The sequence below is a fragment of the Haliotis asinina genome, chromosome 8 (assembly GCF_037392515.1).
Source record: "Haliotis asinina isolate JCU_RB_2024 chromosome 8, JCU_Hal_asi_v2, whole genome shotgun sequence".
Lineage (NCBI taxonomy): Eukaryota > Metazoa > Mollusca > Gastropoda > Lepetellida > Haliotidae > Haliotis > Haliotis asinina.
In genome coordinates this window covers 60,963,384-60,989,401 of record NC_090287.1, presented here as the reverse complement: position 1 = coordinate 60,989,401, position 26,018 = coordinate 60,963,384, and the positions used below count along the sequence as shown (strand labels likewise).

The 26,018-nt window shown below is 42.2% G+C and overlaps 2 protein-coding genes across 2 annotated transcripts in view; both read left to right on the top strand.

Annotated features, from left to right (window-relative positions):
- Positions 1-8,885, top strand: part of LOC137295002 (uncharacterized) — a 29,242-nt gene extending 20,357 nt beyond the window's left edge. The window contains exons 8-16 of the mRNA XM_067826245.1: positions 596-1,039; positions 1,358-1,489; positions 2,170-2,367; positions 2,848-3,121; positions 3,373-3,560; positions 4,430-4,765; positions 5,169-5,492; positions 6,019-6,167; positions 7,281-8,885. Of these exons, the coding sequence (XP_067682346.1) occupies positions 596-1,039; positions 1,358-1,489; positions 2,170-2,367; positions 2,848-3,121; positions 3,373-3,560; positions 4,430-4,765; positions 5,169-5,492; positions 6,019-6,167; positions 7,281-7,325 (2,090 nt within the window). The 3' untranslated portion in view covers positions 7,326-8,885. The remainder of the gene's footprint in view (positions 1-595; positions 1,040-1,357; positions 1,490-2,169; positions 2,368-2,847; positions 3,122-3,372; positions 3,561-4,429; positions 4,766-5,168; positions 5,493-6,018; positions 6,168-7,280) is intronic.
- A 1,455-nt stretch (positions 8,886-10,340) lies between these two features.
- On the top strand, positions 10,341-25,796 carry LOC137294648 (uncharacterized). The gene is made up of 6 exons (XM_067825710.1): positions 10,341-10,619; positions 11,178-11,323; positions 12,362-12,488; positions 18,404-18,531; positions 18,914-19,090; positions 22,480-25,796. The coding sequence occupies exons 2-6, from the start codon at positions 11,275-11,277 to the stop codon at positions 25,332-25,334; spliced, it is 3,336 nt and encodes a 1,111-aa protein (XP_067681811.1). The 5' UTR covers positions 10,341-10,619; positions 11,178-11,274; the 3' UTR covers positions 25,335-25,796.
- Positions 25,797-26,018: the final 222 nt, after the last annotated feature.

Genomic DNA, 26,018 nt, shown 5'->3' with positions numbered 1-26,018 from the left:
CTAACCCGGATCTTCGCGGGTCGGTGATATCACACAGAACACGCATGGAATCACGGTATTATCTTGAGAACGTTTTGCTGAGTGAATCATTCTGTCACCAACACGAACACACGTCTACGGAAGTACTGTTGTTCTCGTGCGTTAAGTACTTTTTAACTTTAACAACTAATCAACTGTGTAATATTATGTTAATTAATTTATTGTATGTTTTGGTTAATCACGGTCGTCCTGACGGTCGGTCTGATCTGACATATCTATGAAACCGAAAACTTCAAGATGCATGAATACCTGTATAAGGAGGCTTCCTGTAAACTGCAGTATGGTCGACAGTCGAGGATTCTTTTAGCCCTTGTCCAGCTTCTTGCAGGGGAACATAACACGAGGGCGTCACTCTTGTACCAAACAGGTGATTCGAACCAGGCCCTTTTGTGTGACGAGCGAACACCTTTACCATTGGACTAAGTCTGGAATAGTAGCCTATATAGTCTGTTGTGTTGTGGACTTTCGAGATCTTAAGTCAATCCGTTGTTTTCTCAGCTAACGCTTATATTTCAACAAAAACATTAATCAGTTGACTCATCTGGTCATGTTGTAGACCTCGTCAGTGTGATAAAGAATCTGTTTGGCACATCATACAGTCCTCATTCGGTGACCTTGAGTTTTATGGAAGACGAAGCCATTGAGGGGGCCGATGAAGTTGAAGGGGAGGGATACACACGAACCAGATACCAGCTCCAATATTCCAGCAGCAACAAGGCCACGAGCAACGACACCAGCACGTGGCAGAAGAGAACCTTTGACCCCCGGCGCGTGCACAGCGAGGATGAACCTGTGGCGTCCCCAACACACCTGTTGCAGACGACGGGAGCCATTCGCGTTGGACAGCGGGTGTACGTGACGGTATCGGGGATGGAGGCAAACACCACTTACTACCTAAAAGTCCTAGTCATTAATTCTGGTCTCCATGACGACAGCGTAGGAGTGACGTCACAACCGCCCCAGTATGCAGGCGCTTTGGTTGTGCGAACGCTAGCAGAAGGTAACTGTTTGAAAAACAAACAAAACATACAAAACAAACACCAAAAAACTTTAGAAACAGAAGGAAACAAAAACAAATGTATTTATACCTTTACATGATTGTGTAATTTGTGAAAAAAAAACATGTTGCTCGTGCTATTTTCAATATACCACGGTGCTTTTGGGTAGCCGAGTGGTTAAAGCTTTAGGTCTTTAACTTTGGCAATTTTTGTTGTCAGTAAATAGCAGTAATATTGTCGTAATATTTGGTAAAGGCCGTGAGTGAGGAAGTACCACTTCCAAGCAGGCTAACGTTTTTCTTCTCTACAATGGACGACAGATACATCTTCGTCATGTCCCACAACGTGTCAGAGTGAGGAGGTTCTCATGGTACCGTCCAAGTCCTGTCCCAAACCCGTGCTGACTCGGTCACGTGACGACTGCTGCCCCACCTGGCGGTGCTACCCGGAAGGTAGACAACTCACATCTAAAAACTTACAGATGCGTTTGTGTGTGCGATTCGAAGATGCATTAGATTGTTAAGCCTCATATCCAACACATCCGTATATCTTTGAGATGTGAGAGGGTGCCACAACTATATGGCATACCAGACGCCGATTTATAGTGATTGGCATACCGGATGCCGCCGTGCCATGTCTATCTATCTGGGTCGCAGATCACGATATTTCAGTTTTGGCCTAATCGCTTTTCTTCTTACAAAATTAGGCAAATATACAATAGTTGATTTAGCAATAAGATCATGATGCGGTGGACAGGAAATTCCCAGCGTAATTTACTTGTACAAGCAGTGTACATGATGCAACTCGTATCTAAAGGCTAAAACAAAGTGCATAAAGTTTAGTATTCAGGATACCCGGGGTTGGGGGGAAAAAGATTGGGGTTGGATGGCGCCATCTGGTAACACTTCTGGCAATTGCCCAGAACACTCAAATTCTGTATGTAACTTGGTGTTGGTGGCGCGGTGAATAAAATTGTATTTTACGTGACCATAATTCAAACAATCGTGGAAATTGTGATGTCAGATGTGTTCTATGTTATTACAATTCGTTCATAAGAACACCTTACGAAAAGTACTAATATAAAAATACAGGCTTAGGAACTGAAATGCTGGGACATTTTCATCTTGAACAGATGGCGGATGTCATTACAAGAACCTGATTCTGAGCAATGGCGAGCAGATCCGAGAGAACTGTGAACGTAAGTGTCTTTGTGAGGACGGGAACGTAACGTGCACGCCACTTTGTGAAGAGACCGGAAGTACTCCCCGACCCGGATGTAAACTTGAGCGCCTGGCCAACCATTGTTGTCAAGTGTGGATGTGCTCACCCAGTAAGTATTCCTACTTGCACTAACCAATTCGGTGATTAGGTAGCCCAGTGGTTAGTGTGCCAGCTGGTATCAGACCATATGGGTTTGAATTGGTGATGGATGTAATCCTACGCTTGCTGCCCTGTCAGTGTTTGTTGGGTTAGGGAGGGAAACCGATTTTTAGTGTCGATGCTCATTACGCATTCGAACCTTGAAATATACACCACCGATATTTAGTGTTAAGAAATTAATATTGACTGACTCTTCTGGCCATATAAACCACACACACACTGATTTCACACTGATAATTATTCACCCATTAGGGGGCGGTGGGCTGGTGTTGATCGCCGTAATGTTGCTGGAAAATTGGTGAAAGCAGCGCAAGACATAGTCAATCACTCATCCACAATGATACCTTTGACGATACTGATGATACTATCACCTCTCTGCGTTTTGCAATGTGAATTTAACAGTACTAGAATCTAAGTCCTAATGTTTCAGGAACTGAGGTCGTTGAGACAATGTCTGTAACCATTACTGTTGACTACCGTGGTCACTGTGATGGTAAACCGGCTAACTTCCAGTCACTGTTCAAACAAGCGGTGCTGAAACTCATCCACTCTCAACCGGTCTGTGATTCTGGGGAAGAAACCCCGAAGTCTGAATGCGAGGATGTGGAGGTCAGCCTGACCTGTCCAGCCTCAAACACTATGGACAGACGACGCCGGGATGTGGACAACATCAGGGTCGACATCCTCATCTCATTAAATACAAGGTAAGTATCAACAGAGTTATATGTGAAGCGAGTTTGATTTAAAACACCTTACAACGCCGTATATCAGCGTAATGTAGGGGGAAACCAATGAACAAATTAAGATTATTTATAATCAGTCAAATAATTTCTAAATTGAATCTCTTAGTAATTATAACAAACAGTTGACTGGTGTACCTGAGGCCCATATTTAAAGCGGTGATAGTGTCTGATCAATGCAACGAGTCTGTTACTGACCTGGCCACGATGTACAGTTCAAGTTCTGTGGAGAACACCAGACAGGCGTTGTTACGGCTGACGGCGTCTCTCGTTGGCGTCTTCAATTCCACCGACTCCACTCTGAGAGTTGCCGAGACGGTCTTCACCACAGGGGGCGCCGTGACGGTGACGACACCTACCGGCAACTGCGGCCTCGGCTTCATCTTTGAAGACGACATCTGTGGTAGGTTATCAACGGGTCGTTGTCGGAAAGTGATTTTTTTTTATATTACTGTGAGAAATAATTCATATGCGTTGCTATTCCGCCAAATATTTTTTTTTCAATGTATGGGGAATAACACTTGAGCGTGTATTGCTGTAGTTAGTAAATATGAAACGCGTGTGTAGTAACCCATTTGCATTATGGGATCATGTTTAATGATGTTCTTTTATAGTGTGATCTCTGTCTTCACTTTGAAAACCCCCCTCTCTTTACACCCCAAGGGTGAACTCGACATTTCTTGCAGAGTTACCTCCCATATTCCACTCGCCATAGTGACTTGACCCACAAACATGTTCCCCGAAACTACAATAATATTACATTATAAATAAAACCGCTTAGTATCAACAGCTGGTGCCTTTATAGTCTCGCAGCATTATAAAAAAACCGATTAACCAGTTCCTTATTCATGTTATCGGTGTAAAGGAACCATTCCACGTTCAGCACCAAATGACACCCACTTGAAAGAAGGTTTTACGCAGCTTTTAGCAATTTACCAGTCATATTGCGGCGGCGGACACCAGAAATGGGCTTCACCCATTGTACCCATGTGAGGATTCGACCAGGGTCCTCGGTATGACAAGTGAATGCTTTAACCACTAGTCTACTCCACCGCCCACTGTTTGCACTGAATGATCTATTTTGATCCTGCAGGGTGCATTACTGACTTGGTGTAGCAGAACCTAAAAGTATCTGGCCAGCGATTCTCAAAACGTTCATAGCTCTACGAACTTCTTAAGTACATTCTTAACACATTGATTGAGATCAAAGTTAAGAATTCCTAGGACTACGTAAGTATCTTGAACAAGGGCCCTGCTCTGCTCTTTTTTCAGTGGAAGGCGTAACAGCGTCAACACCTCCTACCACTCTTGATGTCCCTCTCAACGTCTCGGCGTCGTCCAACTCGGCAGTGCTGGCGTGGAAGAGCCTCAGGACGCCCAGGACGCCGTATGTGACTGGGCTGCAGATAGAATACAGGGAGGAGAAGTTAGAGGATATGATACTCTGGAACCAGACTGACCCTTTGGACCCAAGCGTCACGAGCCACGAACTGACCAGGTTACAGGCGGCCCGGAGTTACAGGGCTAGACTTGTCATCTTGACCAATATTGTGGACAACAATCGTGTTCGACTAACTCCGATCAGATTTGAAACAAAGCCGTTTAAGAGTACGTACAAAACAAAACGAATTCCTTTTAAGGTTATAAAGTATTGTCTATAGTCTATACTACACACTCATACTTCGACATATATTGTTGTATGTTCATATTTTCATATATTTATAATATGGTTTCACAGTTGATGTTAAACGCATTGGTGCTCAAGAATCATATATTAGTCTAGTTCCGATCCAAAAGGCGTTCGCAGCCCAAAGACATTCGTAAGTCTTTGGTAAACTGTCGAGTTACGACGTTATGCTACGAGTTATTTGTGCATTGGAACCATAACTTCATTGCAAGGAAATGTGAGGTGGCTTTATAATCATTTCTTGTTTATCGTGTGTATGTAAGGAAGCCTTACTTCAGTAAAATATATTACATGTTTGTAATGATATTGTAACATTTCACACAGGCATCACTGTGACAATTAACCTCCAGTTGCAAGAAGTCGGTGTTGGTGTCAATACTGTCGTCATCAGATGGGTGAAGTTGGCGGACGCCATTTTGAAGAACGTAGTTGCCATGGAGGTCCGGTATATGCGCAGCGGCGCAGCTGCACTGGCCAACCCAGGTTTGGGGCCAGGGGTGCAGGAGGTGCGTCTCAGCCCATCAACGACCTCCGTCACTATTTCGGAGTTGTCACAGTCTACTGCCTACATGGCGCAGATCATTCTCTTCTTCAGCAACAACACCCTTGCTGAAACCGCCTCTATACACTTCGTCACTATGGCAGCAGGTAGTCTGTTATTTGCGCTGTATATTGTTACAAATATAGATTGTTACCACCTATGGTCACTGCTTTACTTTACTCAATTATCAGTCAAGATCCTGTACGGATATGTCTACAGTGACCCGTGCTTGTCGTAAAAGGCGACTAACGGGATCCGGGTCTCAGATTCGTTGACTTGGTTGACACATATCATCATAGACCGATGTTCATGCTTCGATCACTGGTCCAGACTCGATCACTGACAGACTGTCGTCATATAGCTGGAATATTGCTGAGTGCAGCCTTAAACAACAAACAAACGTTACTCATGATCAAACACATGACAAACCTAGATAGAGATCCCTCCCTTTGCGGAGCTGTACTCCCAGAATGCATTCTTCACGAGTTCACAAACCATTAGTCTTGGTTTGACCAAAGTATTAAATTACAGGTCAATGACCTTTTTATATCCTCATTCTGTAACTACCAATTATTTTTGTCCTCTATGTTCACTTGATGTTAATAATTAGTTTTGTTGTTTATTCTGTTCCAGTTAAGTCAGAGAACTTGCTCGTGCCTTTAGTGGTATCCGCCGTGGTTGTCGTGTGTGCTGTCGTCATTGTGATGATCACGTGTTGTTTGTGGAGACGCAACAGACAAAGGGAGGCGCGGGAAACAGCATTTGAGAACAAAACGTTTGGCGTAAGTGATCTTGTTTTCCCAATACTCCTCTTGACAGAATGCTGTCGGGTGATGTTTATGCACCCCTCGAGTAACCCTTCACATTTATGTGTGCAATAACGCAATTAACATGTGCACATTTGGAAATTCTAAATGCTCATTGGTCAACTGCTTATGGTGTTGCATGGTGTCATTGTGCTTCTGTATTGAAAAGAATACGAATGACGCATTCCTTGGCTCATGTTCTCATTAACCTATTTCCTGAAGTTTCTTCATTTTGACTCAAATTTCAAAGAGTAATCTATTTAACAACCCACTCCAACTACGGGATAACCGCCCCTCAGGATTAAAATGATGTAAGTCTGTTGCCAGAAGACATTACATTCACTGGGACAGATAATGTATATTTCTCTAAGTACATTTTGAATGATATCCATTGGGTTGCCTCAATTTCCTTTGAAGTTCAGCTGGGATAGTTTAGTGGTTAAAGCGCTCGCTTCTCACACCCAGGTGCAATATGTGAAGCCCATGTCTGGTGTCTCCCTCCGTGATGTTGCTTACATATATTGCTAAAAGCGGCGTACAACCATATTTACTCAGTCCCTCACTCACTGATGTTCTAAGGCTAAATAAAAAAGCTAAATGTTTTTCTGGTATAGGCACGTCACTTCTATTTGTGCGCGCAAAAATTCTTTATTCCCATTTTTGTAAATAAAAACAATTTTCACTTGGTGTCATCCAGAATTAGTGTCTGTAAAAACAAGTGTGATTGAATCTACAGCTCATTAACACGTGCTAAACTTCCCAAGCTGTATTTCTGAGCGAAAAAAACACAATAAAAATGTGTTCTTCCATCGTCATATTTTTCTATCAAAATGTTTTTAAAAAGTCTTACTGCTTTCGTCGCTTTTGAAGAAAAATGTGCACGAGAAACATTTAACTTTTTCATACAGGCTAAGCAATCATCTGCAAGACTCCACAATGTTAAAACTGGTTCTAAAGAACTACTTATATGTTGATATAAGCCGCATCAGTACTATTGCAGCTATTCGCGACTCATTTGTTGGGATATTCCCGCGTATGACATTAAACAACAAACATGTCTGTGTGTCTATTTGTGTCTTCCATTTCCAGCTTCACATTGAGACAGATGGACGGACACTGAGTGCAAGGCCTTGACGTTGCCTCTGGTTTCTTCATCCTTTGTGATGTCTGCAGGAACTCGGGTCGCATTTAGCTCCACGGATTACGATTGCAGTGGATTAAGCATCTTTTTGGAGAGTAAACCTAATCAAAGTACCGTCCACAAACTGTATCTAAATATGGGAATTGTTCCAGGTTTAGAAGGTGTTCATTGGCAGTGTAGTTATGGCAATGTGGTGAGGTGATCTACTGTTGTGTTCCTTCAAATGAAGACAGACTTGACAACGATGTGAAAGAGTGTTTCTACTATTGCTCATGAGTTTTGTGTGTTTACTATACCTCAAGTGTCATCAAATACCCTACCGCCTCCCACACAAGTCACGTCGAGGGATAGTATTGAGGGGGACTACTGTTTTACCGGTGGAAGGACCATGACGAGCTTCCATGTAAACCCGTGACGAGATATGGTGTTACCACAGAACCGTGTTATAATCTGATTCCCCTGGATTCTGGAAAACAACATCTGGTCTGACTTTATATCAGAGGTTAGACTCAAACACCTGTGATTTGTCATACCAGTACAACCCCAAGCTAAGATTACTCCCCAAGTATTCATCATACATTATCATGAATTAGTTCTAAACATTCATTTGTAAATGTTATGTTTTCCTCGCGATTCAGGGATAAAGAGTTATTATTATTGTCCCTTAGATCGTATACTAATATACTGTCACGTAGACAAGGTGTTATTTGGGATAGCAGTTCACATTGGTGTACTAGATTGGGTTTCAGTGGGATACAGATCATACAGAATGACTTGCCAAGAAGAGTGGACAGGGAATGTCACCAATTTGCCCTTAGGTGATTCAAATATGCAGTGCGTGCATTTACCACGCCCACGGCCCTCAACTATTTCATATGACGTTGTCGAAAGATAAGTAAACAATTCCTGTTCGTCGCTTAAGATGCAGAAGAAAATATTCGATACGTTCGCAACAAATTCTGTATTTACGTGTTGTCAGAATCTCTGTTTAATAGGCACAGTTCATGTTCTGTTATTAAGCTCAAGAACAATCATCCCGCCACAGTCATTTTTATTCATGAATAAGAATCTGTCCTTAGTGAAAAAGTAATATCACCTGGTATTTTGTGCTGCATCACTTGCTGGGTGGTTAGATGGTTGTATATTACATGTAATCAGACAGAAAATTCCCAGCCATACAGAGTTCAGTAGTGTCACAACCAGGCACTGAAACAAACGTCCGGAAATCCACAAGCAAATCTCCAATAAGCAAGTCTAGATTAAGGCTCAGGTCTGAAAATGAAGAGATTCCCTGGAATCCATTGTGTATTACATTTGAAGACAAGTGTACAAAGAATTGTTGAAGTATGTTTATGTTTGAGACGTTAGTTAATGTGGGGTGACACCGGTGTGTTCATGTGTTCAGAGACTTCGGTCGCTGTAGGTCAGTGTTGTTGTGTAATGCATGTTACTAGAATTCTTTTACATGTTTGCTGTATTTGTTTGAATGACTTGATTACGTGTCTGAATGTGCCATAAATCTCTACAATTTGCATAATAAACTTTATTTTCTACCGTTAGACTTGTTTTTAATTCATGACGCTGTGCGAGCTTTAGTCTGCCCTACAGACCCAGAAACAAATATTCAAGAAATCTCATGCAAGTCTAGACTATGTCATTTATCTGGATGCATAAAAATTAATCAGTATGATTTGAGAAGTCTAAGCACTAGTACATTGCAACATTACGCTCCTTCTAATCCTAGCAAACACGTCGTACAGCGTGCCCTGTCGTACAACGGGCTCTGACAAACGGAAACCTGGAAATCGTGGATATTCTAAAACGAGGCTCTGCCTCTAGAAACGTTTGGCGGTCTGGTACGGAACTGATATTACATCAAACTCATTGTGCCATGGAGAGGCTAAGCTGAATAAGCGCGCCAAAACACATAACAGGCCTAACCAGTGAGCCAGATACACTGTGAATCATTTTACGACCTCTTCAAACAGGGGCAGTCTGTGATTCCATATTTAAGATATGCTGCCTGGATTTCGACATAAAGTATAGATAGATATAGTTATTAAATAGTTAAAACTAAGTCATTTGTTCTTACGAAACAAGGAACTGGAAATCAGTTTAACCAGAGTTTGTTATGACGTTTATACTGTTACTCGAGAAAATTCGGATCGGCTGAAAAGTAGGTCATTATATGAATAGGTTAATGAGACTCGTGTTTCGGTATGTGACAGACCTGGAAACAAGACTGGAGTGATAAAGGCATCGAACCCATGATTATCAGTTTATGACGTGCCCACGGAACGCAACTCTAAAAGCAGCCCACACCCACAACCTCACACCCCACACCCCACACCCCACACTCTACATCCACCACAACCACATCCACCACACCAACCACACACGCCACACTTAACTTCCCAAAACCCCAAACTCCATACTCCACATCGTACACCCCAAACCCAACACCATATAAACTTCACTCCCGAAATCCCCTTAACCCCACACCCCAAACCCCACGCACCCTATACCTCACACCTATTTGACAAAGAACTGAACTTGGAAATATATAAACAACCAGCATAAAAATTGTGGTCCAACTCTCAAACCCCCTTGCACTTATTCAACATGGCAATCAAGGCAATGATTTTCAGCAAATCTGTTACAATAAATATGGCCGATTTCAGCTCACCCAGCTTTGGAATGACATGTTTGTCGTCTTTACCTGCAAATCAGGATTACGATTATGCTCTTCAGGGTGACGGCAAGTCGATAATAGATCAATTTGGTGCGGTCGGATAATTGTGTGGCGGTAGCGACCACTAAATAATCTGACTGGTTTCACCCCCCAAAGAGTATTGGTGTTGGATGACGCCCCCAATGACGAACATCTTGGACCTAAGCCAAGCTCTGTACGACGATGAACGGTTTCCTGAGGAGGGCAAACTGAGTCGAGTCCTTATCACAAACAATTAGTTCGTCACATATATAAGGCAATCATTTCAACATGCATCACAAACAATCACAAGTAAACATATCGACTTGTTAATGAGGGATTGGTACAGGCACTTTACCAGGGATTGACACAGGCACTTTACGAGGGACTGACACACTCGCTTAATGAGTTAGTGAGGGATTGACACAGGCACTTCATGAGGGATTGACACAGGCACTTCACGAGGGACGGACACATGTACTTAATGAGGGATTGACAGAGACACTTCACGAGGGACTGATACAGGCGTTTTATGAGGGAAACAGTCCCTTTAATTGCTTCGTGAAGAAAGACAGAGGTATCCGTTACTGAGAATTCAAGGCTTGACAGCCAGTATCAGGAGCAGACTGAAAGATGTTATCAGTGCCACGGGTGGCTAGACTAGATGCTCATGTGGTCGCCAGTGGAGATTCATATGATCACAACAATCATTATTTGAGTGCTATCTGACAGTTAGCTAGCTAGATTGGTGTCGTAGCCATGGTGACCATATGCCGCCATGCATTGCTCACACTTTCGTGTATTTATCACAGACTGCATGTAAATTCTACCAAATTCCAACCTTTAGTTTGTTTATGTCCAATCAGAGTCAAACCTGTTATAGTTAATTTGGTTTTCATTGACTAGACAACAACATGTAGTTTTTTTCGTACTTCATATAAAGGCAACAGGTTGATGCTTAATCAGTGCTCATGTGTAAATATCGCGTCTGACATATGTCGTAGGCACACATAGAGGGATAATATTTTTCCCGACATCCTTGAGATAAAGTTCTTGGAATCGAAATGCTGCTGAAGCACGAGTAAACACAAACATATATCAATTTCATAATTGTCCTATACTTCTTGTGTTTCAGTTTGGACACAGATAGAACAGTGTCACGTTCCATGCGCCAGTAAGGGGTTCAAGACACACATGTTGCCAGAGAATTTCTTGTGTCTGTAAATGCCGTCATGATTGTCCTGCTCACCGCAGTCCTCGCCTGTCTCCTGCATGCGTCAGGTGAGCTATTCCTTAATAACAGGTGTAATTCACAGACGGGATACAGGCGATAAACCTCCGTGTGGGGAGATCTGACATTGTCGCACAGGAGTTGTAAGTCTAGTTTAGAACAGAACGCGTTCATGGAAAACGTATGTCTGTAATGCATGACGCCTTTCGGCCGTTCCTCGGCCATTTACCTCGCATGTCCTGCTAACACTGAAATACTTTCAAACTTGTTTTATACCTAACGAACGCACTCACTAACTCAACCCAAACTTTATCTGATATCAGTATTTGTCACCCATTTCACCCCAAATGACTGGTGTCAGGCAAACAGAAGAAAAAAATACGCTCTATATTTTTGGATCGAAATATTTGGTAAGTGAGAGATCAGATTTGGTGTGATAGTACAGAATGTTACATAGTCGGCCATAAGGCCGGTCTGTGGATAGGATTCGCAATCTAGACGTTTGAATGTAATAGCAAGAGTGACCGTGTATGGTATGTTTTAACTCTGCGTTTGTGATTGTGACAAGCGCACAATTAGAATGGTTTGTATGTCTAGTCTGGACACAGCTACGAATAAATCTGACAGAACTACTTACTGGATGTTATACATGGTTGCTATGGTAGACTTCACGAAGTAAGGAGAACATTGATTTTGTTTGTGTGACACCGCACGCGGCAACATTCCAGCTATATGTCTGTACCTCGAAAGCAAGTGATCAATATCATGGGCATTGATCTTTGCAAATGAGATACAATGGCACGTGTCAAACAAGTCAGGGAAACCCGATCCCGTTGATCGTCTCTTATGACAATCATTGGTTGCTGGAGATCAGTTCTAACCCGGATGTTCACGTGTTGAATGTCTGTTGAATGTCTATTGAATGTCTACTGAATGTCTATTGAATGTCTTTTTGGAATTTGACAGTATCTTATTTCACTAAACGTTTGAAAACTATTTGGTCGATATATTTTTAAGGATTCTTTTGAGCTCGCTAGTCCTGTACTAAATTACTTACTTAGTTGTGTGTTTGTGTGTCTCTGATCCAGGCGGAAACCGCCCACCAGTCATCAACTGCCCGCGGTCATTTACTACCCTGATCAAGCCGGGTGAAAGCAATGCTGAAGTCACCTGGGACCTACCCAGCGCCACTGACCCCGAAGACGGAGTTCTCACGTAAATATTCTAAATCGCCATGATCGGTTCAAACACAAGGGTCGCAACTCTACACTAGGGGCTCCGGGTTACGCAACACCAAATGTTTTCCCATCGACGTCCATAAAAACCATATATATGTCTATATTTTTTTAAATTATGTAGACTTTCAACAGCCACTCCATGTATACATGAGTGAAGTCTGGCCTCTAACTACAATAATGTACCATTTCTGGCCAACTTGTTTGGGTAATTTTCCCCGCACAGAAAGCGGAACACAGTTCCGCACCAAATGTTACCTACTTGAAAATGTGTGTACACACATTAGCATAAGTCATGGTGATGAAAAAGACTGCACTAAATACCTGATATTGTGGTCAGTTTCAGTTACGGGATGGATATGCTTTTAAAAAATATGAATATATTAGACTATTTTATCCAATCACAGTTGTCTCTGTCTCTTCAATTGTATACACACAGACCGGCTCGGCGAGCAAGCGATTCTGATTAAGTGTTGTGCGCAGCAATAATAATTTTTCTATCGCTGCCGAAAGTAATGTTATATTTTATTAAAAACAACAACAAACAACTGAGCCCTCAATAACAAGACAGCTATTACATCTACACGTGTGCATAGCCTGCCTGAAACAATCAATCAGGAAGCTGAAGAGACCCACATTTCGCAAAGGTATTTTACCCGCTTGAAAATAGCTGTTTACATTCATAATGTTAACACAGCGTTAGATATTAAAGAATATATCCAGTTTTACTACAGGATAGGCGTCCATTTCAAACAAACACAAAACTCTAACACAAAATCTTCCAATCCCTGTTATCACAAGACAAGACAAAGATATTTATTGTACTTAAGGCCTCCGGCCCATATACAAGTAATACAAGTACATTGTTAGCACATGTTACAGACATTTCACGGAAGAACTTACAGTGCAGATAAAATATTGCTTCTAAGGTTAACAGCATGTTTCACATAGAGGGCAAGATTACGTATTACATTTTCATTTTTGGAGGACAGAATGGAAGTAAATGCAGTTGATGGATATTTCAACAGGTAGTTATTTGGGATATATTTTTTTCTTAAATCAGTGTAATGTGGACACACAAAAGCGAAGTGGATTTCGTCTTCTATGGCCGAGTTACATAATGGACATAACCTTAAATGTCTCTCTATTGAAAGTCGTCTGCCCTTATTGACTGATAAGTCTAATAGGCCCAATCGAAAATTAACAAATATACGTCTGATATTTCTAGATCTCAATACAGACAGATATAATTCTGGTTGGATTAAGCTCTTAAAAGATCTATACAACTGATATCTCGAACTGTTGTCTAGACAGAAATGCCATTCTTGATAATACATATTTACAGATTGATCTCGAAATTGTTTAAGAAATAGACTGATATTACCAACTGTTTGATTTAGCCAAACAAATCCAAAGCCATGAGAAAACAAGAGATTTCTAATATAGGAAGCCCATGTTGTCTTACCCCTAGCGTCTAAAAATACAAGCATATTATAAGCTAGTTTTGGGATTCTTTGTTCATGCATTCCAAGAATCTTTAACCAATATTTTAGACATCTGATTTGAGAATTTATATAGATCGGATGTCTACCGCATTCTCCATAAACCATACAAGATGGTGTTGCTTGCGCTACATTTAAAAATCTTTTGCATGCTAAAAGGTGCAGTTTCTCCAGGCATTCATAACGTTGAAATCCCCAAATTTCAGAACCATAGAACATAATCGGTTGAATTTGTGCATCAAACAATTTAAAATATATTTTCGGGGTTAAAATTCCAATATTTTGGGAGACTGACATAACGTTAATCAGAGCCTTCTTAGCACGTGATTTCAAATCTATAACACTCTTTTTAAAGTTCATGGTATGAGAAAACACTAGTCCGAGATAGGTATAGTGGTTAACAACAGATAGAGGTTTGCCATTCAAAAACCATTTTTCTTTAGAGGCCACAGGGCCCCCTCTTCTAAAGATAACTATGTTTGTTTTTTCAAAATTTACAGATAATTTCCATTCATTTGTATAACATTCCAAAATATTCAGTTGGTTTTGTAGACCAACAATAGTATCTGACACTAAAATTACATCATCGGCAAAAAGGAGGATAAAAATATCTGGAACCATTTGCACACCATGTTTGCCTGAATTAGAAATATCATAATACAGTTCGCTTATAAAGAAGGAGAACAATATTGGACTTAAAATACACCCTTGCCGAACTCCCATGGGGCAGTCAAAAAAATCGGTGACATCATCACCACAACGAACACATGATTTTATATTCAAGTACATAGATTTTAAAATAGTGTACATTTTCCCCTGTAAACCAGATTTTCGTAAGCAGTACCATAATTTAGAACGATCCACAGAGTCAAAGGCTTTCTTAAAGTCAACAAATGCTACATAGAGTTTGTTTTTATTACGCGACAGACATTTTTGTATTATCGCATATAATGTAAAGATATGATCAATGGCTGAATATTGTTTTCTAAAAGCCGCCTGGCATTCAGGGATTAAGTTTCTCATATTTGACCAGTTTGAAATTCTTTTGTTTAAAACAGTTGTAAATATTTTCCCAATAACACTCATTAAGGATATGCCTCTGTAATTATCTGGATTGTCTTGAGTCCCTTTTTTATGTATAGGTATAATGACTGAACGAGACCAACTTTCGGGAAACGAACCACTTTCGAATACAGTATTAAAACACTTATGGATGAAGGGCATTAACACGGCTTGAGAACATTTAACCATTTCGATTATAATGTTATCGGGACCAGCTGCTTTTCCGCTCTTTAAGCTACTTATAGCATTCTTAATCTCATCAACTGAAACGTGCGTTTCCAAAATCATTTGATCAACAGTGTCAAATTCATTAGAAGGGAAGTTATCATCATCGAATGTGTAACCATCACTTGGAAAAACGGCATCATTAGAAAAAACCCTCATGAAATGCGTCATCCATTCACTTTTTGAAATATTACTTTTTGGATTTGATCTCTTTCTAAATGAACGAATTTGTTTCCAGAACATAGTAGTATTGTTGATAGAATCATTCAATCTGTTCAGTCTTTTATTACACAGGTTAGATTTGAATTTTCTGCATGAAGCTTTGTACATGTTCCTCATTTTACAAAAATAATATCTGTTGCTCTCCGAGGGTCTACACCGAAGACGTCTAAGTGCTTTACGCGCGTCTCGTCGTGCAGTTTTACACTCGTCATTTAAGGGTGCTTTATGGTTTTGCTTAAAAGGCTTAATCTTTTTCTTCATACAATCTGCTGAAACTAATATGACATGGACAAACTCATCTAGAGCTCCCTTTAGATCGAACTCGAGCTGTGATAAGAGACGGTCATTATAAAGTAATAATTTACTTTTCAAATTATCTAGAAATGTTTCGCAGAAGGCGTCGTTCCAAACAATCTTTTCTTTATAATCATCAATGTGGCTATTGTTATCCGAGCTGTTCATATTGGGAAACTGGCAAGTCAGTTCTAATGGTAAATGGTCGGAGTCTACTCTGTCTCCAATATTTAACGAGTTAATACATTGAAAGAAATCTGGTGAACCAATAAAATAGTCATTGACACTTGATCCATGTTGCCCATGAAACGTATATTCGCCTTGCGAGTCTCCATATACTCTACCGTTCGCTATGAAAAGGTTGAAGGAATAGCATAAGTCTAATAACAAATTTCCAAAGTTATTAACAACACTGTCGTGAGAATTCCGATCATCGATAGGATAGATGTCACTATCAGCGCTCGCTTGAAATATATGATTCATATTATCATCATCATCAAGACTAAGGCACACATTGTTTTGTTTTCCTGTGCGGGCATTCAGATCTCCACAGATAACAGTGTGACTTTCAGCAAAGTCAGGGAGATTCGCTAGTAGATATTGCTCCAGTTGTTCAATGTTACATTTGCGATTCGTATGCTTATAATATGTTGAACCAATAGGAGGGATGTAAGTGCACATTAAATTCAAATCTTTATCAAGTGAAAACAATTCCTTTAAGAATTTGATACAGATGAAATTATCGATATCAGATGCTAATTGTCTATACATATTTCTAAGCGAATGGTGAATACAAATACAAACACCACCTGACAGTCTACCGTGATCTGACAACTTGACGGCAGGGCTATAAAACACATCATACCCATCCAGCCAACTGAAGGAGATGCTGGTTACAAATGTCTCAGTCAAACATATAATATGAAATTTACCAATGTAATCAATAAAACTAATGTCATCAATCTTTTCAGTAAGCCCATTTATGTTCCAACACAGAAAGTGGGTTCTCTCACTAACAGATTCAATCCGAGTGAAGCAATGATTATAATCACCGGTGTCATTGCTAAGAGGACCCGGTGAAATAAAGTCCGGGCCTTGGCCGCCGTCCTATTCAGATATAGTACTTGCAAGTGGTTGACGGTCGTCACGAACGGTACGTGGCTGGCGTCTACGGTGTGTAATACGCATATGGGGACGGGACTGAGTGTGTGTATGTTCACTCGGTACCACTACGAGTTCGCCGTTCTTATAGTAGCCAAACTGGCCAGTTTCCTTCAGATCCTGAAGTTTTTGACGTTGGCGTGTTGTCAGGTCACTCGAGATACCATATCCATTTTCCTTCAATACAGACCTAGATTTAAGTGCTCTAACTTTGTCATCTGACATTAGCATCTTGACAATTATCGGGCGTGACTTAGTTGAATCAGCACGTTTGCGCCCAAGGCGATGGGCTCTGATTACGTCAGTTGGTTGCCACGTTTTGAACGTTAGGAACTTTGTGAACAGTTTTAAAATAGTTTCTTTGCACGCTATTGATTTTTCATCTTCGGTTTCCGGTACACCATGTATGATGACGTTGTCGCGACGGCTAAAGGATTCCAACTTATCTAGTTCATCATCTATCATGGTCAAACGTTCATCAAATCCATTATCCTTTTCGTCCATGGCGTCCAGATCAGAGTACATGATGCCGTACTCATGTTTGGAGGTGGCGATGTCTGATTTGATATCTACCACCGCCTTCTCTAATTGATCACATCTCGATCCGATTGATATCATTTCAGTTTTCAAGGCGGTGATCTGTGATGACAGATCTAATTTGACGTCACGTATTTCAGCTATTAAGCAGTCTCTCACTTCTTCCAAAGTCAGGGGGCCGGGGTTAGTTTCAATGTCATTTGCACACATCAGAATATGCTTCACAACACCCACGGGCGGCACGTTACCACCCAGAAAGCAAATCCCACGTGCAATTGGAGTGGTATGCATAGCCAAAACTGGGTCACAATTGACAGTAGTGACGTCACATGATGTACAAAGGTAGATGTTTTCTTTCGGCACAAATCGCTCAAAATGGACATTTTCAAGTGCATCTATCAAGAGGTATGATGAGGTAAGATGCACAGCGGTGAGAAATGTACAAATTATCAGCCTAAAGTGAAGATCTGTCCCCGACACGAATGGTGAGTACTCACTCTCTTGTTTGTGCAACGTCACTTGTCGTGTTCCCTTCGGGTGAGAGAAACTGCCGATTCTGGCTCGATAGACATCAATCGAAACCATTTCGTCCTCCAGATGTGTAGACTATACTATATATAACTTCACCGTCCAATGATCGTTCCCTGGGAAGGTCTCTTAATCCATATTTTAAAGAAAAAACCCTCCCTCGATGGAAAACATGTTGCCCTCGGAAAGGGACGTAACATCGTCACCGATTCGAGTCCAGTGTATTTTTTGTAAATATACAGATCTGGGACACATTATCCTGCGTGCCTATTGGTTCGAATGAAAAAAACAATCTAAACAGACGTACATTTACACGACTGACTTGTCGATATCGTCACCAGTACTGACACCATAAACGTTTTAGGCCAACTTTAGACAACTTCTCACCGAGACGTGGAAGCCGGGTGTCCGTAGGTACCTACATCGTCAAGTACATGGTGAAAGACAAGCAGGGCAGGAAGGACTATTGTACTTTCACCATCACAGTAGACAGTAAGTACGATCGCACTGACCATTACATGCATCCTTAAATTATATGTCTTGTGCACCTTTTTGCGTCCCTGGTGCCGGAGGGTAGTCTAGTGGTTAAAGCGTTCGCTCGTCAAGGCCGAGGACCCGGGTTCGATTCCCCACAAGAGTACAATGCGTCAAGCCCATTTCTGATGTCCCACGCCGCTGGAATATTGCTAAAAGCACTTTTATATCCCTGAGAACCCATGTCCGAGTTTGATTCAGTTTCATTCATTCACGTGGTAAATGATATTTACCAACCTACTGGTTTAGAATATATAAAACTCATGATGTCAACCCATGCAGCCCCGCATGCATATCATCAATGAGTGAAGTCCCTTCATTGTTACATTTGTTCAATCAGGTGCGCAATGCCCCAGTATTGGTGACACCCTGCACGGACGGACCACGTGCAGCCAGGGAGCACGACACGGGGACAAATGTCAGGTGGTGTGCGACCCCGGCTACGAGGTGCTGACAGAAAACTCCTTCACCTGCAGGAGTGATGGTACATACGACAGGTCGGTGCCCGTCTGTGAAGGTGAGGGTCATGATGGTGAATTACAAGGGAAGCAACTCTGATCTTCTCATGGTGAGAAGATATGTCAGTATTCTATATCAGTAGAGTACATTCCCCAAGAGACTGGTACAAGGCCCTAACAGTGAAGGTACATCCCCTAGCAGAGTGGTATGAAGCACTAACAGTTAAGGTACATCCCCTAGCAGGGTGGAATGAAGCACTAACAGTTAGGGTATATCCCCTAGCAGAGTTGTATGAAGCACTAACAGTTAAGGTTCATCCGCTACCGTACTTTGTACTCAGGTGAACGATTCCGGTATGGCCATTGTTTCTTTGTAAGGGAATTCGCCGCTATGGCCTTTGTCTTTTACTACCCTGTTGGGAAATACACGCTATTGCCATTGCCTTTTACTGCCCTGTTGGGAAATACATGCTATTGCCATTGCCTTTTACTGCCCTTTTGGGAAATACATGCTATGGTCATTGTCTTTTACTGCCCTGTTGGGAAATACATGCTATGGCCTTTGTCTTTTACTGCCCTGTTGGGAAATACACGCTATGGCCATTGTCTTTTACTACCCTGTTGAGAAATACACGCTATTGCCATTGCCTTTTACTGCCCTGTTGGGAAATACATGCTATGGTCCTTGTCTTTTACTGCCCTGTTGGGAAATACACGCTATGGCCATTGTCTTTTACTGCCCTGTTGGGAAATACACGCTATGGCCATTGTCTTTTACTGCCCTATTGGGAAATACATGCTATGGCCATTGTCTTTTACTGCCCTGTTGGGAAATACACGCTATTGCCATTGCCTTTTACTGCCCTGTTGGGAAATACACGCTATGGCCATTGTCTTTTACTGCCCTGTTGGGAAATACACGCTATGGCCATTGTCTTTTACTACCCTGTTGGGAAATACACGCTATTGCCATTGCCTTTTACTGCCCTTTTGGGAAATACATGCTATGGTCATTGTCTTTTACTGCCCTGTTGGGAAATACATGCTATGGCCTTTGTCTTTTACTGCCCTGTTGGGAAATACACGCTATGGCCATTGTCTTTTACTACCCTGTTGAGAAATACACGCTATTGCCATTGCCTTTTACTGCCCTGTTGGGAAATACATGCTATGGTCCTTGTCTTTTACTGCCCTGTTGGGAAATACACGCTATGGCCATTGTCTTTTACTGCCCTGTTGGGAAATACACGCTATGGCCATTGTCTTTTACTGCCCTATTGGGAAATACATGCTATGGCCATTGTCTTTTACTGCCCTGTTGGGAAATACACGCTATTGCCATTGCCTTTTACTGCCCTGTTGGGAAATACACGCTATGGCCATTGTCTTTTACTGCCCTGTTGGGAAATACACGCTATGGCCATTGTCTTTTACTGCCCTGTTGGGAAATACACGCTATGGCCATTGTCTTTTACTGCCCTGTTGGGAAATACACGCTATGGCCATTGTCTTTTACTGCCCTGTTGAGAAATACACGCTATTGCCATTGCCTTTTACTGCCCTGTTGGGAAATACATGCTATGGTCCTTGTCTTTTACTGCCCTGTTGGGAAATACACGCTATGGCCATTGTCTTTTACTGCCCTGTTGGGAAATACACGCTATGGCCATTGTCTTTTACTGCCCTATTGGGAAATACATGCTATGGCCATTGTCTTTTACTGCCCTGTTGGGAAATACACGCTATTGCCATTGCCTTTTACTGCCCTGTTGGGAAATACACGCTATGGCCATTGTCTTTTACTGCCCTGTTGGGAAATACACGCTATGGCCATTGTCTTTTACTACCCTGTTGGGAAATACACGCTATTGCCATTGCCTTTTACTGCCCTTTTGGGAAATACATGCTATGGTCATTGTCTTTTACTGCCCTGTTGGGAAATACATGCTATGGCCTTTGTCTTTTACTGCCCTGTTGGGAAATACACGCTATGGCCATTGTCTTTTACTACCCTGTTGAGAAATACACGCTATTGCCATTGCCTTTTACTGCCCTGTTGGGAAATACATGCTATGGTCCTTGTCTTTTACTGCCCTGTTGGGAAATACACGCTATGGCCATTGTCTTTTACTGCCCTGTTGGGAAATACACGCTATGGCCATTGTCTTTTACTGCCCTATTGGGAAATACATGCTATGGCCATTGTCTTTTACTGCCCTGTTGGGAAATACACGCTATTGCCATTGCCTTTTACTGCCCTGTTGGGAAATACACGCTATGGCCATTGTCTTTTACTGCCCTGTTGGGAAATACACGCTATGGCCATTGTCTTTTACTGCCCTGTTGGGAAATACACGCTATGGCCATTGTCTTTTACTGCCCTGTTGGGAAATACACGCTATGGCCATTGTCTTTTACTACCCTGTTGAGAAATACACGCTATTGCCATTGCCTTTTACTGCCCTGTTGGGAAATACATGCTATGGTCCTTGTCTTTTACTGCCCTGTTGGGAAATACACGCTATGGCCATTGTCTTTTACTGCCCTGTTGGGAAATACACGCTATGGCCATTGTCTTTTACTGCCCTATTGGGAAATACATGCTATGGCCATTGTCTTTTACTGCCCTGTTGGGAAATACACGCTATTGCCATTGCCTTTTACTGCCCTGTTGGGAAATACACGCTATGGCCATTGTCTTTTACTGCCCTGTTGGGAAATACACGCTATGGCCATTGTCTTTTACTACCCTGTTGGGAAATACACGCTATTGCCATTGCCTTTTACTGCCCTTTTGGGAAATACATGCTATGGTCATTGTCTTTTACTGCCCTGTTGGGAAATACATGCTATGGCCTTTGTCTTTTACTGCCCTGTTGGGAAATACACGCTATGGCCATTGTCTTTTACTACCCTGTTGAGAAATACACGCTATTGCCATTGCCTTTTACTGCCCTGTTGGGAAATACATGCTATGGTCCTTGTCTTTTACTGCCCTGTTGGGAAATACACGCTATGGCCATTGTCTTTTACTGCCCTGTTGGGAAATACACGCTATGGCCATTGTCTTTTACTGCCCTATTGGGAAATACATGCTATGGCCATTGTCTTTTACTGCCCTGTTGGGAAATACACGCTATTGCCATTGCCTTTTACTGCCCTGTTGGGAAATACACGCTATGGCCATTGTCTTTTACTGCCCTGTTGGGAAATACACGCTATGGCCATTGTCTTTTACTGCCCTGTTGGGAAATACACGCTATGGCCATTGTCTTTTACTGCCCTGTTGGGAAATACACCACTATGGCCATTGTTTTTCACTCCCCATTGGTACAAACAGGTTTGGATATATCGAGTTACAATAGTGCATTGATATGAGCGTCCCCACTTATACACACATTAGTGATTTTCTACAAATTAATAAATATTCCCTCATTTTGCGTTTTAGAGGTGGGCTTCTACACTCTACTGTGCCGAAACATCACGTCATCGACGGCATCACACTTCATCAAGTCAGCTGATGAAAATTTTCAGCTTCTTTTTGGACAGTTACAATCGCGAGGCTACCTCACTTCGTTTAGGCCCATGTACCATGCAAAGAGAATGTGTAAAAACTCGGAAAAATCTACCCATGGGGTTTGTGTGTTCTTGCGTCGTTTAAAGTTGTTTAAAGAACTGAAAAGAGACTTAGAGTTGCTGTCGGTTATACCATCTCCAACCGGTACGGATGCCGAAAACAATTTAATCCAGTACACTTACCGCCGTCTCATGACACTACACCCTCAGATTGAACAGTTCTGTGACATCCCAAACTTCCTGAACGATTTCTACAAGTATCTGCCAGATGTTAAGAGAATACATGATACCAAATACCAACGTGTAGTGGAGCGAATCTTCTCAGGAAGTCTGAAACTTGGTGTTCTGCATTCAGAAATTAACGAAGTTTGTGGTCCGGATAAAGAGGGACCCCACTGTCTCTTGAGAGACGTTTTGCAATTGATAGAACGTGCGAAGAAGTTTAATTTACATCGGGATAGGATAGGGCGATGGAAAAACGAAGATGTTCATAATTATTTCAACGCTCTAACATTCAGTTCAATCCTACTCAAGTGGAAATACCATGATCGAGTCAAAGCCATCCAGCCCCACAACACCACTGATCAACAAGCAGTCGTCACTAAGATCATTAGAGCAATAGCAATGTACATTGATGAGGGCGCAGACGAGAAGTTGGAGATTCTGATGTCGATGTTTCCATACTTCAACACAGACAAGATATGTAACAGTGGGAAGATGTGTTTGTTCTGGAGGGTAGTCGACCAGACCAGAATCTACGTAAAGACGCGTAAAGAGAAATCAGGTAATGGCGTCAAAGTGCGTTTGCTGAACACTGACATTGATCTTCGAGAGTTCCTGAGACAGAAGCAAATGGAGAGGGTTCTCCAGTTGCTAAGCGACCAAGAGTATAACCTTGTGGCAGTTGCAGACGACTTAAAGAATGAATTCAGCAAAGTCATCAACCAGCGATTTTATGAGCTCAAAACATACTTTAAAAAGATTCATAGTTTTAGTGCTGCAAAAGCTAAGGCCGACATGATAGTTTTTCATCAGCTAAACAACCTCACAAAGTCAGTTAGAGAACTAGCACCTGACATAGACACAGACGTCGCTATAATACTCGGGTTTGTGATGACCTCTGCTGCCCTAGAATTGACGGAGAAATCTATCAATTTCGGCGTGGTTCTCGCTGAAAGCTGCAATCCATTGAAGGCAGCGACCGATTCTTCAGTGTCTGATATCATGGACGCGATGGCTGAGTTGGCTAACGCCTTAGCAACGGTAGGTAAGGCGATCAGGCTGGTTACGGCCATAAAAGCACTCAGGGATCACATCAGCTACGTCAGAAAAGGTTTTGCCAAGAATCAAGATTTTATTAACGATATGAAAACCATTATGGAGAAAGTAACTCAGAACAAGACGGGAGACGACTTTGAGGATGCTAAGGACAGGTTTTTGGAAAAGTATAACGACTATGTGCCTGCAGTGACTAAACCTGACATCACTGAAATGGGCGTTTACTTCACGAAGGTTGTTCAAGAAGCATGTAGTGTTATCGATGGGACCTCTACTTCTTTAGCCGCAGCTCCAAAGGCATTCATTGGCTCAAGTGGTCTGTGCATTACAACCGAAGTGAAAATAGGAAAGTTAGTATCGACACTTGAAAGTATCTATGACAAACAGTATGAAATGGTCGAAGTGTTAGCCCAAAACGTCCAGGCTCAAGTCGCCATGAAGGCAGCTGACGGCATTGTTGCTGACTTCGATTCCTTAGCAGGAAGTGATGGTCAAGATGAGGATGTCTTGGAGGGCCTCCGCCAGGTGGCGGGGATGTCATACGTGTGCTACAGAATCATGGTTCTCCAGGTGATAAGAATGTATTGTGACGAGCTGGAGTACAAGGCAGGGGGTGTTCGGCCCCATGTGTGTAAAGACGCAGGAACGGACATTTCAACTCTATTGGCATACAAAGTACCACCTTGTTCGTCAAGAGGACTTGAGTTCCAGACAGTTTCTGGAAGGAAAACAAGCCGATGGGACACTGCATTCATGAATATTTCAAAACTGTATTCAGGTGAAGAGATAAGATTTAAGATTCCAAACAGCAGGTGGTTGTATAAGGCAGGGTGGATTACCAGGGCGGATCTGAAGGCTGTGATCTATGTGTCTGGTTTTGAAGTATACCTGCCGTCTGAGGTCCCGTACCGTCGGGACATCCGCGTCACTGTGAAAATGGAGGGTGAGAACGAGCTGGTCCCGGGAGACACGAGGTATAACATCAACCCATCGCGACCAATGGTGTTTGAGTACAAGGTTGGGCATGGACTGAACTGTCGACAGCACCGAGGCTATGACAACCCGTACACCACCTGCCCCAACAACAAAATTCCCGATGTGTGCCCCAAAACCGAATACTCCTGTTTTCTAGATGGAGGAGATAGGGTCCTGCATCCATCAATATTCGCAAGCTTCAGTGTGCGTATAAACGGGTATGAGGACCTCCCAGTGCCGAGACCGTCCACACCAGTACCTGTCAAAGTAGCTGTGCGCACCTGCGTTTTTATTCCGTCAAGGACTGATCAGCAGTTCATCGATAAGTTCAGATACCAGGGACGGAAGAGACTGGCAAGCACCTGTTGTCCACCAGAACAGTTCTGGTCAGGGCGTCATATGGCTTGTCGCAAATGTCCTACGAACTCAACAGTGGCGCTTCGGGGGTATTACTGTGAGAAGCAAGACGATTAGAAAAACAGGTCCAACCAACATCTGACGAGATGGCCCCTGATAACGAAATGTACTGTGAGTAAGATGACATCGTCCGCAAGGTTATTGCAGACAGCAACGTCTGTGAATGTGAGACTACCTACCTCGGTGAATGCTGGCTTAGCCGACTGATATATCGCATATATCTCCACAGCTGCTGCTTTCTTTAGAAGGTCAGATGGTTGAAGAAGTGAATCATAAACAGGGCTTACATTCCACTGTGACATGCTGGTATGCATAAACAAACACAATTTGTCAACATGTTCATCTACGTTTGTAATAAACTATTAGCATAGTGCACTACAAAAAACCCTTAATTTACGACCAAGAGAACCGAACGGTTTTGGTTCGGTGGATTAACTATTGTATTTTATAAATATTGTAATTCGAAAACATAATGTTTTATTAAATGTGATGTTATACCTGTACAACACTGTCACGTCATGTCGGTATTCCGTCTATTTATTTGAACATTTATTAGATCTGTTAGGCCCAATCTTGCGACAAACATGGGTTCCTGAAGTGCGATTCTAACCCGGACATTCACGGATACAGCAGTCAAAGCGTATCCGGTAGGTTTATGCTGTAAATCGTCACGCGTCTCTCGTGCAGCTTGGGTAGTATCCTCACAAGAGAGCCATGAAAGATAATTGAGTGCTTGCCTTT

Coding starts and splice junctions, on each gene's coding strand:
- LOC137294648 (XM_067825710.1), top strand. CDS start 11,275: ATGATTGTCCTGCTCACCGCAGTCCTCGCCTGTCTCCTGCATGCGTCA. Junction 11,324..12,361: donor CTGTCTCCTGCATGCGTCAG/GTGAGCTATTCC, acceptor TCTCTGATCCAG/GCGGAAACCGCCCACCAGTC. Junction 12,489..18,403: donor CCCGAAGACGGAGTTCTCAC/GTAAATATTCTA, acceptor TAAACGTTTTAG/GCCAACTTTAGACAACTTCT.